This window comes from Podarcis liolepis (assembly GCF_965112155.1).
Source record: "Podarcis liolepis genome assembly, chromosome: 1".
In the NCBI taxonomy this organism is placed as follows: domain Eukaryota; kingdom Metazoa; phylum Chordata; class Lepidosauria; order Squamata; family Lacertidae; genus Podarcis; species Podarcis liolepis.
In genome coordinates, this window is record NC_139554.1 from 24,833,317 (window position 1) to 24,847,025 (window position 13,709).

At 43.0% G+C, this 13,709-nt stretch overlaps 1 protein-coding gene across 3 annotated transcripts in view; it reads left to right on the forward strand.

Annotated features, from left to right (window-relative positions):
* The first annotated feature begins 1,598 nt into the window (after window positions 1-1,598).
* GALC (galactosylceramidase) overlaps window positions 1,599-13,709 on the forward strand; it is a 39,645-nt gene continuing 27,534 nt past the window's right edge. The window contains exons 1-6 of one of the 3 annotated variants that reach the window (XM_083502012.1): window positions 1,599-2,065; window positions 3,121-3,189; window positions 5,545-5,608; window positions 7,617-7,730; window positions 11,368-11,507; window positions 12,357-12,395. In XM_083502012.1, coding sequence (XP_083358138.1) covers window positions 1,934-2,065; window positions 3,121-3,189; window positions 5,545-5,608; window positions 7,617-7,730; window positions 11,368-11,507; window positions 12,357-12,395 — 558 coding nt within the window. In that variant the 5' untranslated portion in view covers window positions 1,599-1,933. The remainder of the gene's footprint in view (window positions 2,066-3,120; window positions 3,190-5,544; window positions 5,609-7,616; window positions 7,731-11,367; window positions 11,508-12,356; window positions 12,396-13,709) is intronic. The other 2 variants (XM_083502013.1, XM_083502011.1) reach the window with 2 other exon arrangements.

The window sequence follows — 13,709 nt, forward strand, 5'->3', positions numbered from 1 at the left end:
ATTCATGACTGTGTGCAATCCTAAGTATTTATACTATATATTTAGCATCACAATGACACTTAGCTGACTGTACACATCTGTAATTTAAAATAATGAGCTTAGGCTTCAACATTCAACAGCTGGAATGTACATCAATTAGCAGAAGCATTGCATAAAAACAAAACAAAAACAAACCATCAAGCCTTGATCTGTTATGTTTTAATTGATTTTTGCCTGAATACAAATCAATGAATGAATCAACAAACACTGTAGTGGTGAACTCAGAGCAGAGTCAATACATTTATACCATAACAAATAAATGTGAATATAGTACATTAAGATTGTTGCAAATTCCCATGCCATGGAGAAACCTGGTTGGCTTATGGAGTACGTGTTTGTGTACTCACATAGCTAATGAAAAGAAACCAGGTTGCATCAGATTAACCAAATCTTGATGTTTAAGCTCACAATGAATATGGTTCTACTTTTCTGTGCTGGCTCCATGTTTTGGGGATCTCTAGTGCAAGATGCTTGGTGGGTGTGTTGAATTTTTCAATTCTCAAATTCTGAACATGTGGGGTACTAAGAGGTTGTAACATGACTTGGGAATTCAAAATATATTTGGGTTAAATTCACATGATTTAGTTTGCATTGTAAATAAAATGTGTGTAACATTGCAAAGAAATCATTAAAAATGATTGCCACGTACTTGCAGTTATATTACAGTATATATATTTATTTTATCTATATAGTATACATATTTTATATTTCCTGACACTTTCTGAAGGTAAAACTAAAATTCTTTGGTTTTCCCAGTTTATAGACCAGTGGGAGGGGTTGAGACTTTTAGAACAGTAGTATACACTTGTTCACACTAATATTTTTTGAGAGGGGGGATTCCCATCATCTCCCTAAAAGAGAAAACAGGCTTACTTCCAAGTAAATGTGCACAGGATCAAGCTATAATCCTATGCACACTTCCTTAGAGAGCAAGCCCCACTGAACTCAAGCCTTTTTTTAACGTTACCAGGACTAGGGCTAGGGAGACCTGACCTGAAATCACACAGGCCACGAAGCTCAAGTCCTTTGTCAGGCTAGTTAGCCTAATCCTACCTCACAGAATTGTTGGGAGAAGATTGGATGGCAGTGGTGGTAGGTGTGTGTGTGCGCGCGCGTGCAGAAAAGAAAAGAATCCAGAGCTTCTTATTTGCATTTCAGTCATGCATTTTATTGCCATTTATACGGATATAGTTTCAAACGGGATGAGGGGCGTCGCGTGTTGAGATCCCGGCATTGCAGGGAGTAGGGTCCCTTGCAAATCCGCAATTCTAGAATTCACTGCCCCAACTCCCCATCTCGTCCTCACAACAACCCCGCGAGGTAGGTGGAAGGTTGACAACCCACGAAGGACACCCAGCCAGCTTCTTGGAGGAAGGGCGAGCTCTACACGTGGGTAAGTAAAGTTAAATCGCCGTGGGCTGCTAGACAGCCAAAAAAGAGCCTACAGCGCTCAATCCTCCTCCTTGCAGGAAACTCCCCCCCAAACTTCAAAAGTCACCCAGCATCCACAAGATAGTCCTCGTCACGTGACTGCACTGACGCGGCGGGAACGTCATCGGAGGTGACGGGGGGGCAGCCGCGGCGGCCGAGAATGGGATTCCGCGGTATGCGCGTAAAAACCTCCCTTCTCTTTTCGCAGAATCACAACAACGGCGACGCAGCCGAAGTCAGGTGACCTCGCGCCACGTGACCGTGCTCGGGGTGTGGGGGAGTGGAGGCCTCGCGCCGTGGCTGACAGGATTTATGACAGGAGCCGGGAGGCGGCAGAGCAGCGCTGAGGCGACGCGGCTGCTCCTTCGTGCCGAGGCTGGAAGCGCGGCAGCCTCATTCATACATTCACCCGGTGAGGCTCGTCCCGTCCCGCCTTGTCCCCGGCTCAGCGCAGCGTGCGAGGATGACTTGGGGGCTGTGGGGCTTCGCGCTGCTGGGCTGCAGCCTGGCCTCGGCCAGCGGCGTTTACCGGCTGGACGACGCAGTGGGGCTCGCCTCGGAGTTCGACGGCATCGGCGCCCTCAGCGGAGGCGGGGTAGGTTGGGCGGCGGGTGCTGCCGCTACCCCCGGTGTCTGTAGGCGCCTCACCCCGGTCCATGAGGGTCCACGCGCGGGAAATGCTTGTGTGTGTGTGTTGAGGGATCCTATAGAACTGCAGAGTTGGAAGGGACCCCCAAGGGTTATCCAGCACAAAATAATAATAATAATAATAATAATAATAATAAGAAGTTATACCTCGCCCATCTGGCTGGGTTTCCCCAGCCCCTCTGGACGGCTTCCAACAGAATACAGTGGTACCTTGGGTTACATACACTTCAGGTTACAGACACTTCAGGTTACACTCTGCTAACTCAGAAATAGTACCTCAGGTTAAGAACTTTGCTTCAGGATGAGAACAGAAATCGGGCTCCTGCGGCGTGGCAGCAGCAACAGGCCCCATTAGCCAAAGTGGTGCTTCAGGCTAAGAATAGTTTCAGGTTAAGTACGGACCTCCAGAACAAATTAAGTACTTAACCCAAGGTACCACTGTATTAAAATACAATAATCTATTAAACATCAAAAGCTTCCCTAAACAGGGCTGCCCCTTGCAGTGCAGGAATCTCAGCTATAAAGCATCCAGGGCAGCTGGCCCCCCCAACCTCTGCTTAAAACCGTTCCCTGTGTATCTGTTTGCTTTGTAACACAACCCCACCCTCCAATAAAAACTAATTCAAACAAAAACACCCTCCGTGCAAGGAGGGAGACGGTTCCGCAGTCCAACAGCTCTTCTGGTCAGGAAGTTTTTCCTGATGTTTATTTGGGAGGGTTATTGTTCCAGTCCGTTGCTATATTACACATTTTTGGTTTTATATTATGAACCCCTTTGTGATCCTCGGGTGATGGGCGGTATATAAATTTAATAATTTATTAACAGAGGTGTACTTAGGGGGTTGATGAAACTGGCCTCCGGTTCGGGGTGCAAGCCCAAGTGTGTGTGTGTGTGTGTGCGTGCAACAATCACCTGTCAGATTATGGAGCGTATGATTTTTACATTTTACAGTATAGAGATATAAACAGTAACTCCAGAATTTTTCTTTTTTTCTCTTCTAGGCTACTTCCCGGCTTTTGGTGAATTACCCAGAACCTTATCGCTCTCAGATTTTGGATTATCTTTTTAAGGTAAGTGCGACATTGCTGTTCTTGTAGACTTTGACCTAGGGCAGTCATTGAATCAACCCTTTTTTGACCTTTTTTATTTCATTTAAAAAATGTTTTAGCCGTCCAGCCTTGTTAGCTATCCTAGGGTGTGTTGCATTATAAAACATCACATAAAAATAGTCGAACCAGAGCACATAAAATGCATCATCAAAATTCCACATAGGTGTTTCTATCCTGGGTGTCAACTGACTTTCTCGACCTCTCCAAGTCGTTGGAACAAATATGTCTTTAGTTGGCACTAAAAAGAAAGTAAGGCGGATCTCAGCCATACTTGTGAGGAACGGTGTTTCATAACTGACGTGGCACTTAGTGCTGTGGCAGCTACATTCTGGACTGCCTTCAGGAGCTGCTCCATCTGTTAATGTGCGGACAGGTATTCTTTACTGTACTTATATTTTTATAAAACCTGTATGCAGTGCTTGATATCATGACCCAAACCTTATCAGTGCATTAATATCAACTTGCAATTTTTTGCCATGGTGTATGCTTGATGTTTGCTTTATACATCTGGCAAATAAGATGTAAGAATTTGAGCTAGGATGTTTTTCTTATTCTCACTCCCCCCCCCCCCCCGCCGCTTACTGTCGTGTTTATTGGCATTGATAATACTAGTCAAATAGCTTGTGGAAGCTTAGTGGCTGCTTAACTGTGACAAAGTGCTGTAAATTCATGTTGCAGTTGGGCTTGTAAATATTCTCAAGACAGGACCATCAGCGAAGCCTCAAACTCTCACTCCGTGAAACTAAGATGTACTGCTTTTCATTTCAACATTAAGAATGTTGACGAAAGATTGCAGTTCAGAATAGAATGTGAGAAATGTACTTACAGAAACAGCCTGGGTATTTGGGCAATGCTGAAGTGGTGAAGGAATATGGTGAGCAGCACAGTGCTGGGGCTTTTTCAGAGCAAGAATAATGTCTTCTTCTGGAGTGCTTAGGAAATTTATGGTCTTTCCTGGTAAATGAAATGGTAAATGATAATAATTATTCCAGTCCTCAACAAGGTCATCTAATGAGTCGCCAGGAGGAGCAGGGTCCAGCAAGGCTTGTCGGAATCTATCAGGATCCATCTGTTTTCGCGGACGAGCCCAAATAGGTTTGCCACCCGAGCAGGGGAGGAGCGGGAAGTCAATCTTGGCTTTCAGAGCGTAGTGATCAGACCATGGCATTTGAATCTCTTCCAAGAGGTTAAGACCTTTTTGGAGTTACTACGTGACACTGTTTACTACGTGAAGACAGCCGGCAAGTTTCAAATCCATGGGATATGGCTATTTTTTTTTTTTTGCTTATTGATCCATTACTGGTGCTGGCTGGCTTCTTTGAGGGCTAACAGGATTTAACTGGAGCCAGGTCTCAGCCCTGCAAAGCATGAAGCAGTGTTGCAGGGAATTGGACTACAGGACCCTTGAGATTCCTTTCAACTCTACCGTTCTATGATTCTATGTTTGTGCTTCTGTGAATATTTTTTTAACATATTGAAGGCAATTATTTTTTGTAATTGGGATTACTGTTCTTTGAGGGAATATAATAAGCTGCAAAATAATTGACCTTTTAGAAGAAACTTCCTTGCAATATGCAAAATTTTGCATACCAATAGAAAATATATACATAAATATAAAGAAAGAAAGGTGGAATGAGATAAAATGAGCAGCAAAAGTATTCTTCTGCTTTTGTTAATAAGCAATGCAATGATCCTGGCAAGGGCTCAGGGTAGTGTTGTGGAGTTCCTTTCAGCCTGGAGAAAGTACTGTGTGTTTCATAGCCTGTTTCCCATTCCACTTAATTGTAGGAAGGTACAGTACATACAGCCAATATCACTGCCATGTTCTTTTCTCTTATTGGGAAACAAGTGTACGTGTCCCTGTAAAACAATTGCAGAAGAGCCACAGGGCTCATTTTTTGCAGCACACAGACAGGGGAAAGGCTGATGAAAGGTGAAGGCATAATAGGCTTCTGTACCAAGCTGCTTTGTAAAGGTGTATTAAAATCCCTTTCCCTAGTGCTGGTGTTGCTGGGCGACTAGTTTCATTAGCACTGCAGAACTGATCCTCTGTGGGATATTGACTGCCAGCGTCTCAAAGGCTCTGAAGCCTGACTTCTTATGTGCAGTGTATGCTTGCACAGCCACTGTTTTGGCATATCATGTGCAAACACAATCTCTGTTTTCAATCAAAGAGGTAATGATTGTTGAGCATCATAGTAGGTGATAAGTCAGTACCACAGTCTTGACTGCAAATTACTTCCTATTTACATGATGTACTGTGATCCATGAATAGCATAAATGTTAACACTGCTTCCTCTTCTTTTTCCCCTGAAGCCAAATTTTGCTGCTGCTTTACAAATCCTCAAAGTAGAGATTGGCGGAGATGCACAGTCCACAGGTATGAGCTGTTGAGGAAAGAGATTTAACTACAAAGCATTGTAATAATGCTGTAATTATGGGTTAGTTAGTTCTAAACATTGTCAACCAAGTTGCTCACCACGAGCTTTGCATGATATACTGATTGTGCCTCTTTACTAGGTTCTGGAAAACTGATTCTGTTATGGTTGGAACAAAATACTCAATAGTGGAGATTTTTCTCAAGCCCCTTGATGGGGATATAATTGCCCTTCCCCAGAGTTATGTTGCTAATTTGATAAGCAGGGTGGGTGTAGTACCCCCACAGCTGATCTGTGTACCTGTGTGTTTGGGGTGTGTGAGAGTGTGTGGATTCACATGAACAAGCAGGCAGAGGGCCCTCTTGGTAGTGGCACCCACCCTGTGGAACACCCTCCCATCAGATGTCAAACAGATAAATAACTATTTGACTTTTAGAAGACATCTGAAGGCAGGGAAATTTTTAATGGTTGATGCTTTATTGCATTTTTAATATTTTGTTAGGAGCCACCCCTAGTGGCTGGGGTGGCCCAGTCAGATGGGTGGCACATTATTATTATTATTATCATTAATATTATTAAGATTGTTGTGTGTATGGCTTTTTGTTTTTGCAGGGTAGAGGGAACTGTTGTCTAGTGGGTTCCATATTAAGTTTGAGAATATCTCCTGAAAATGGGATGTCCTCTTGCTATAAGCATCTTTACTTTGCTGTAAATCCATTGATTTCATTAGCACTTATTTCCACGTAAGCTTATCAAGGTGCTGTTAAATGGGTTGTTGAACCACAATGCCTATCAGCCCCTGGAAGCATGGCCAATGGCCAGGGATGGTGGGAATTGTAGTTCAGCAGCATCTAGAGGGCCAAAGGTGACCCACACCTACAATGAGAGACAAGATCAGCATGTTCAGGGGACCTTCATTGTGGTGGGAGATGCTGAGGTGACCTGTGAGTTTGTTTATTTGTTTGTTCCTAGAGAAGAGGTGGGAAGCTGAGAGGTGTTGTGTGGGGAGGTGTGTTAAGAGAAAGGGATATCTTCACCTCCCAGTTACTGTACTGGTATCAACAAAGATCAGTGTTTTATTGAGTTGTATTTATGGTTTTATTGCATATTTTGGTTTTTTTATTTGCTGTATACTGCTTAGAGGTATTTTATATATTAGGTGGCATAGAGATGGTCTTAATAATATTATTATCGCTATATATGTAGCTGGAGGATGTTGAGGTTGACAGATGTAGCTATTAAGAATAGTTGTTGTTTTTGTCCATGGAGTTTTCTTGGCAGGGATACTGGATAGTTAGAATGGTGCTATTATTGTTCCATATTACATGAAGTTCTCAATCTAATGCAACTGGACATAGATCATAAACAGATAACAGTTCACCTTGTAAATGAGGCATGCATATCCTGGGCTGGCAAAGCACTGCATAAGCTGGATGGTACAGCTGATTTATATTTAGAACATTTAATTAGCATTGTTTTTCATTAGCATTATTTCAATGCAGAGTCATGAGTGGGTGAATGCCAAATGTCAGCTTATTATATCTTTAGACTTTATCAAAAATGGTTTCTATGATTTATGAAGAACCCCGCAACATAACATGGCGCCATCTCGGCAACACATTTCATCTACATTTCATATTTTAGTATTTTTTGCCATCCTGTTTCATGTGCTTGTGATTCTCCAGCAGATAAGCCCCAGAATAACCTGACTTAAAGTATAGCTTTCCACTCAGTAAGTTCTTACAACCTGTGATTACAGGATAGGCATTGGAATGTCTGTAGAAGATCAGGTTTCTTAATGTAGGTGTTTAAGTACAGAGAACTGCACTTGTTGTTAATATCCTTCTTCCCTTGATGCTATCCAGGGTGCTAAAATTGGTGTAAGAATAACATTGCATGTCCAGTTTCATGATATACATATAGTTTACACGTGTTGAGAAATGTATAAGATTGATGTAGCAAAGGATGTGTAACACATTGCTGAGCTACAATTTTGTTTTCCTTCTGTAGATGGAACTGAACCATCCCACATGCACTATGAAGATGATGAAAATTATTTCCGGGGCTATGAATGGTGGCTGATGAAAGAAGCTAAAAAGAGAAACCCTAATATTAAATTGATTGGTAAGACCTGCAGACCTGTAAGGTGTGACGTTTTGTCCTTCTTACCCTGTAATTTGAGAGTACCTTTGTGATTCATTTTAAACCATTCTGTTCCAATGTAACGTGCAGCATGCTTTAAACAATATTGATTTACTCAGCTTGGAGTGTGTGTGTTGTGTGTGTGAGAGAGGCTGGGTTTGCACAACTTTGCAAGCCCAAACTGTGGCTTACCAGGACCATATGAATTTGCAAGCTCTCAGAGGGGAGCTTGTTGTTAATATCCTATTCAGGCCTATGCTGTCCTGAAGTTAGCCAGTGTTTGGCTTTGCATGTCATTCAAACCCGGGCTGGTGGTTATTCTCTTTACTCACTAGCTATGAGCTGCTACCAAGAAAAAAACCATAGGTGGTGGCGGGGGGTGGGGAGGGTGGAGAGAAAAGAAGGCATCCTCTGCTGTTGTTACTGCTTATATAGGAATGAGTTGGTGGGCAGATGGAGCGATTTTGACCTGTCAGGCTTTATTAATTCCTTTAAAAAAGAAAGAAGCCTTTTACATAATGATTAAACTGTAAACATTTTGCTTCTCCCCAAATACCCCCCTTCACTAAAAATTTGGTTTCGGTCAGCTCCCCATGATTAACACACACTTAAGGGATTTTCTAGTTTGAATCCCCTGCACCATTTCCAGATCATTTCTGTTATATAAACGTATAATAAAATGCTCTTAAATTTGAAACGGAAGATTTGGGGATGTATTGTGATGGGAGCATAGGGTTAAGAGAACATTATGATTTTCATATAAAACCTCCAATATACCACATGCTTTGATACCAAAATTACCATTGCAATTGATAAGGAAACCTTATTGAATAAATTCAGCCTGTTTGTGAAAATACAATATGCAGGAACCTGTAACACTTCTAGAAAATTAAATTGTGTGTTGGTTGGAGACTGAGGTGAAGCCACAGGAACAAGCAGTGCATTGTATAGTCTCTTGTAGGGTGTCCCAAAGAAAATCAGCATAACCTGGAAAGCTGACAACAAATGAGGAAGACTAGATGCCTGGAGCTGTTGTTTGCCTCTTTTGATAGCCTTCTACTCATAATGTCACAAATGCCTTCCCATGACAGAGTTAGGCAACACATATTTCCCATGCATTGTAGTATCTTCCTCTTTTAGGAGTGCCCGTTGCAACGGCATGCTGCCTCACCTTCCTGTTTGGCATTTCTTTGCCCACACAATCAACATGTCATTTCCTGAGTGCTTGATTTGTTTTTCCCACTCTGTAGATGTTTCATGGAAAATACATTGGTTCTGAGAATGTGCACACTCAGAATATGAAGGAAGCCCAGGACCAGCCCGAAGCAGTGCTGGTCACCTGGCTGTAATTGTTCCTTCTGATAACTCCATGAGGTGTACCACTGGGTGAAAAGCACTGTTCTGTGGCATACAGTAAAGGAGGGCCTGATAGCAAAAAGAGTGCAATTTGGACTGGCTGAGCCTTTGAGTGTTTGTTGGTTGCACCGTTTCTCCGCAGGCACTTAAGCCCACAGCTTTGCTGGAGAAAGAGAGGGAAGGCCCAGTAGCAGGGGGTATTGTTTGTCGGCACACATTTCTGGAGAGAATGAAAAGAGAATTTATTTGTGGGGTACCGTGGAAATACTGAATCAAAACGTACCAACGAAAGAAAATTGATGTTTAGTGCTGCCTGATCGCCAAACCATGGTTTGGTTAGTTACCTGGGCATGTGTGCTTCTCTTCCTCCCTCTACCTCATCTCTCATGTGGACATGCCCTAAGAGCCAATAGTTATTAACAATAGTGCAGATACAGTGGTACCTCTGGATGCAAACGGGATCCGTACCGGAGCCCCGTTCGCATCCAGAAGCGAACGCAACCCGTGTCCGCGCGTCTGCATGTGCGCGGGTTGCGATTTGCTGCTTCCGCGCATGCGCATGACGTCATTTTGACCGTCTGCGCATGTGCGAGTGGCGAAACCCGGAAGTAACGCACTCCGTTAGTTCCGGGTCGCCGCAGTGTGCATCCCAAAAATACTTATCCCGAAGCTACTTCAACCCAAGGTATGACTGTATTCTAGTTAGCCCAAACCAGTTTCCCTACCTGCTTCTAGCCATGATTGTTAGACTGGGCTTGGCATTAGCATCCCCAGAAATGTAACTCGCTTTTTAATCTCCTTGGTTGCCAGCCAGACAGCAGGCTAAACTCAGGGGGCTGGTACTGGTGTACAAAGCCTTACATAGATTGGGACACGGATACCTAGCTGATAATTTCACCCCTTTACACCCAGTTGAGCACTGCACTCTGCAGGAGAGGGCCTCCCTCAGACATCATCTCATCAGGAGGTCCATTTTGTGCTGTTGTTTGCATCCATGGGCTTTGTGAGACAATGGAGGAGTGCGCCTTTTGGGGGTGAGGTCAACCTGTTGGATTGTTGCAGCGCCTGCTGTACAATGCTGGACTAATGCCTTTTGTTTGGAGGCATCTACCCTTTGGAACTCCCACCAGCTATATATCAAGCAGACGCTGCTGTCTTTTTGGCACCTGTTGAAGACTTCCCTTTTCCTGCAAGCATTCTAAGTGGAGATGATGATGATGATGATGATAATAACAAAAATTATTATTATTATTATTATTATTATTATTATTATTATTATTATTATTAATTTCTACCCCACGCATCTGGCTGGGTTTCCCCAGCCACTCTGGGCAGCTTTCAACAGAACATTAAAAACAGAATAAAACTTCAAACATTAAAAACTTCCCTGAACAGGGCTGCCTTTGAAAAGTCGGATAGTTGCTTATTTCCTTGACATCTTCTGGGAGGGCGTTCCACAGAGCGGGAGCCACTACTGAGAAGACCCTCTGCCTGGTTCCCTGTAACATCACTTCTTGAATGAGGGAACTGCCAGAAGGCCCTTGGCGCTGGACCTCAGTGTCTGGGCTGAACTTTGGGGGTGGAGATGCTCCAGAGATCTTTGTCCCAATCTTTCTCTGTTTTGAATGTTTTTATTAATGCAGTCATTGATCGTTAATTGCTTGGGGGTGGTTCATGGGGAGCTATTCATAAAGGAAATACAGTGGTACCTCAGGTTACAGACACTTCAGGTTACATACGCTTCAGGTTACAGACTCCACTAACCCAGAAATAGTACCTCGGGTTAAGAACTTTGCTTCAGGATGAGAACAGAAATTGTGCTCCGGCGGCGCAGCAGCAGCAGGAGGCCCCATTAGCTAAAGTGGTGCTTTAGGTTAAGAACAGTTTCAGGTTAAGAACGGACCTCTGCAACGAATTAAGTACTTAACACGAGGTACCACTGTAAAATAATAAATAATGACAGCAAGCTCTGAAATTGAAAATTTAGGGGGGAAGTGCCTCTTCAAGATGGTAGGTATTATACTCCCATGGCCAAAGAAGTAGGAAGCTTTCTGTATAATTTCTAAAAACCAGAACTGAGTGGTGCCTCACTGGTTTCAAGAGCAAAGAAATGTGTGGATTGTTCTGTAGTGTGAGCACACCCACAATGCCTCTCCTGCAGGGTAGGTTGAAGTTTGAACTGTCCTATTTTGAGAATAGGGGCTGTGTGCTAAGCTTTTCCGTTGTATTAATTTTATGCTTGTTTTTTTCCTTCTCTTTACAGGGTTGCCCTGGGCTTTTCCAGGATGGGTTGGGAGGGGTGAGAACTGGCCCTATGATTATCCGGATGTCACTGCTTATTATATTGTGTCCTGGATTATAGGTGCTAAAAGATTTCATGATTTGGACATTGACTACATCGGGGTTAGTAAAGGAATTCCTCTTTAAATACTTTTGAACATGATTCATGTTAGAGATCCCAAAGTCATCTAATACAAGTCTGCTTTTCCTGAAAAAAATCCACTGGGTTACTTCACACCCCTCCCCTCAATTATTAAAATACTGTAATGATTAGGAAACATTGGTGCGCACACTTTAGGCTTATGGGATTTGCCTTGTTTTTTTGTCCTAGAACCTCAAGATCCACCAGTCAGAGCCTGGTACAAAAGACATACGTTTCCTTTGTGTACACATTTATACACAAACACACCCATCCTTTTTCCTACCTGTAACACTTGGAGAAGGTGCTGCAATTAAACAATTCTGAGCCCAGGCATTTGCTTTTACTTCCAGAACTGCATTGAACTTATGTTCCTTCCCTCCACCCCACTCCAATTTTCAGTCCTCCTTCTCCTGCTTTCCTCATTTCTGTTGTTGTTGTTGAACAGTTGGTAGTCAGAATTTGTTGCTCATCTACTTTTAATCACCCAGAGATTTACTAGTAGAGATTGCAGATCTTCCTTTAGGCCATCCACCACTGCCTGCCTTTCGTATCTGTGTGCATTATTACCACACGTTGGGCCAGGACAGAGAGCGTAGCTTCCAGTGCAGATCCTTAAGTCTGGACAGTTTCTTCTGCAGTATATCATACCTAGAGAAACCAGAGGCTTCATAAGTACTAGGAGCAAAACCTTAACCTGGTTCATGTGTAGCGCCTTTTGCCCTTCACGCTTAAGGTCAGCAAGCTCAGGCAGGGCATGCCAGGAATTGGATTTGAGTGTGTCTTCTCTTACCTTTGTATCACTTCTATTTTTTTTATTTTGGTATTTTTAGATCTGGAATGAACGGTCTTTTAGCAGCAAATATATCAAGGTAGGTCAACTGATCAATTGACATCCATTTTTAAAATAATGCATTCTTAGCATGTATAACATCAAACTTCTAGCAGAATTCATCTAAGTTGTTGTACTAGTGCAACAGGATCTCTCCCTATGCATCCTCTCCCAATTTTGCTTGTGTGGCTGTGTGTGCGTCTATGGGCGGAGAAGAGGGCAGAATGTCTGCACTGAAGCTTACCTTTATCAGCTTACCTACAGTTCTAGCCTTTTTTGTTTTTGTTCTGTTGCTAACGAGTGGCAAAGCTTCCTAAGGCAGTTTTAATGGATAAAGATGCATAGAAAATGGCTGCAATCCAAACATGCCCAGCTGATGCCTCTCAAATGCTTTGGACTAGAATTCCCATAATCCCTGGCTGCTGGCCATGTTGATTGGAGCTGATGGGAATTGTACTCCAATACATCGAGAGGATGTCCTCTTGGGGATCACTGGGCTAGAGGGTCTCTAGATTCTCAGTGTTGGTTTTATTTTTTCTTCAGTGTCTGGCTGATACTATTGTTAACCATAGTCTTCAGTTAACCATAGTCTCCCATTCCTCCTGAACTGGGAAACAAGCCACGGTTTCGTGGAAACAAGCCATGAAACCATGGTTTAAACCTTCTACTTGCTCAGCCGTTGCATACAATGCATAGTGTTTATTGACTAAGAGTGTCTTGCTATGCACGACAAATTTAAATGAACCCCATTTTTGAAGACATGAAATGCTACTACTGTTATAATGTAGAAGGGATATGTTAAAAGTGTATATTTTGTGTGGATATCTGGTAGAAAGGGACTGCAGTGAAAGCTGTAAGTGACTGAATGCACACATGCCCGACCTGAACTGTGCTAGGAAAACTAGCATGGTTTAATTTGTCATTTACAGATGTGTCTCTTAAGCTAACTTGTGTCACTGCTACAGATGTATCTTTTAGTGAATATTCCTCCATTTCTGTGAAGTAAGGTTTGTCAGCAGCACTAATAGGCCAAGAACTGAAAGGTGGGGGGAACCACTTATTCTCCAGACATTGTAGACTATAAATCCCATCAGTTCTGACCATGACCCAATGCCCGTGCTAGCTGGGGCTGATGGGAACTGGAGTCCAAGAGTATCTGGAGGGCCACTGGCTGCCCATCCTTGTTTTATATCCGACATAGTGCCCTCCAAGACAACCCCATGTCTACTCAAAAATAAGTTCCATTGACTTCAGTGGATCTTATTCCCTGGGAAGTATATAGGATGACAGTCTTATAGCAATGAAAAATGTTTTCTCTTTCTGATGTTATCAACTTACCCTCTTTTTAAAAACA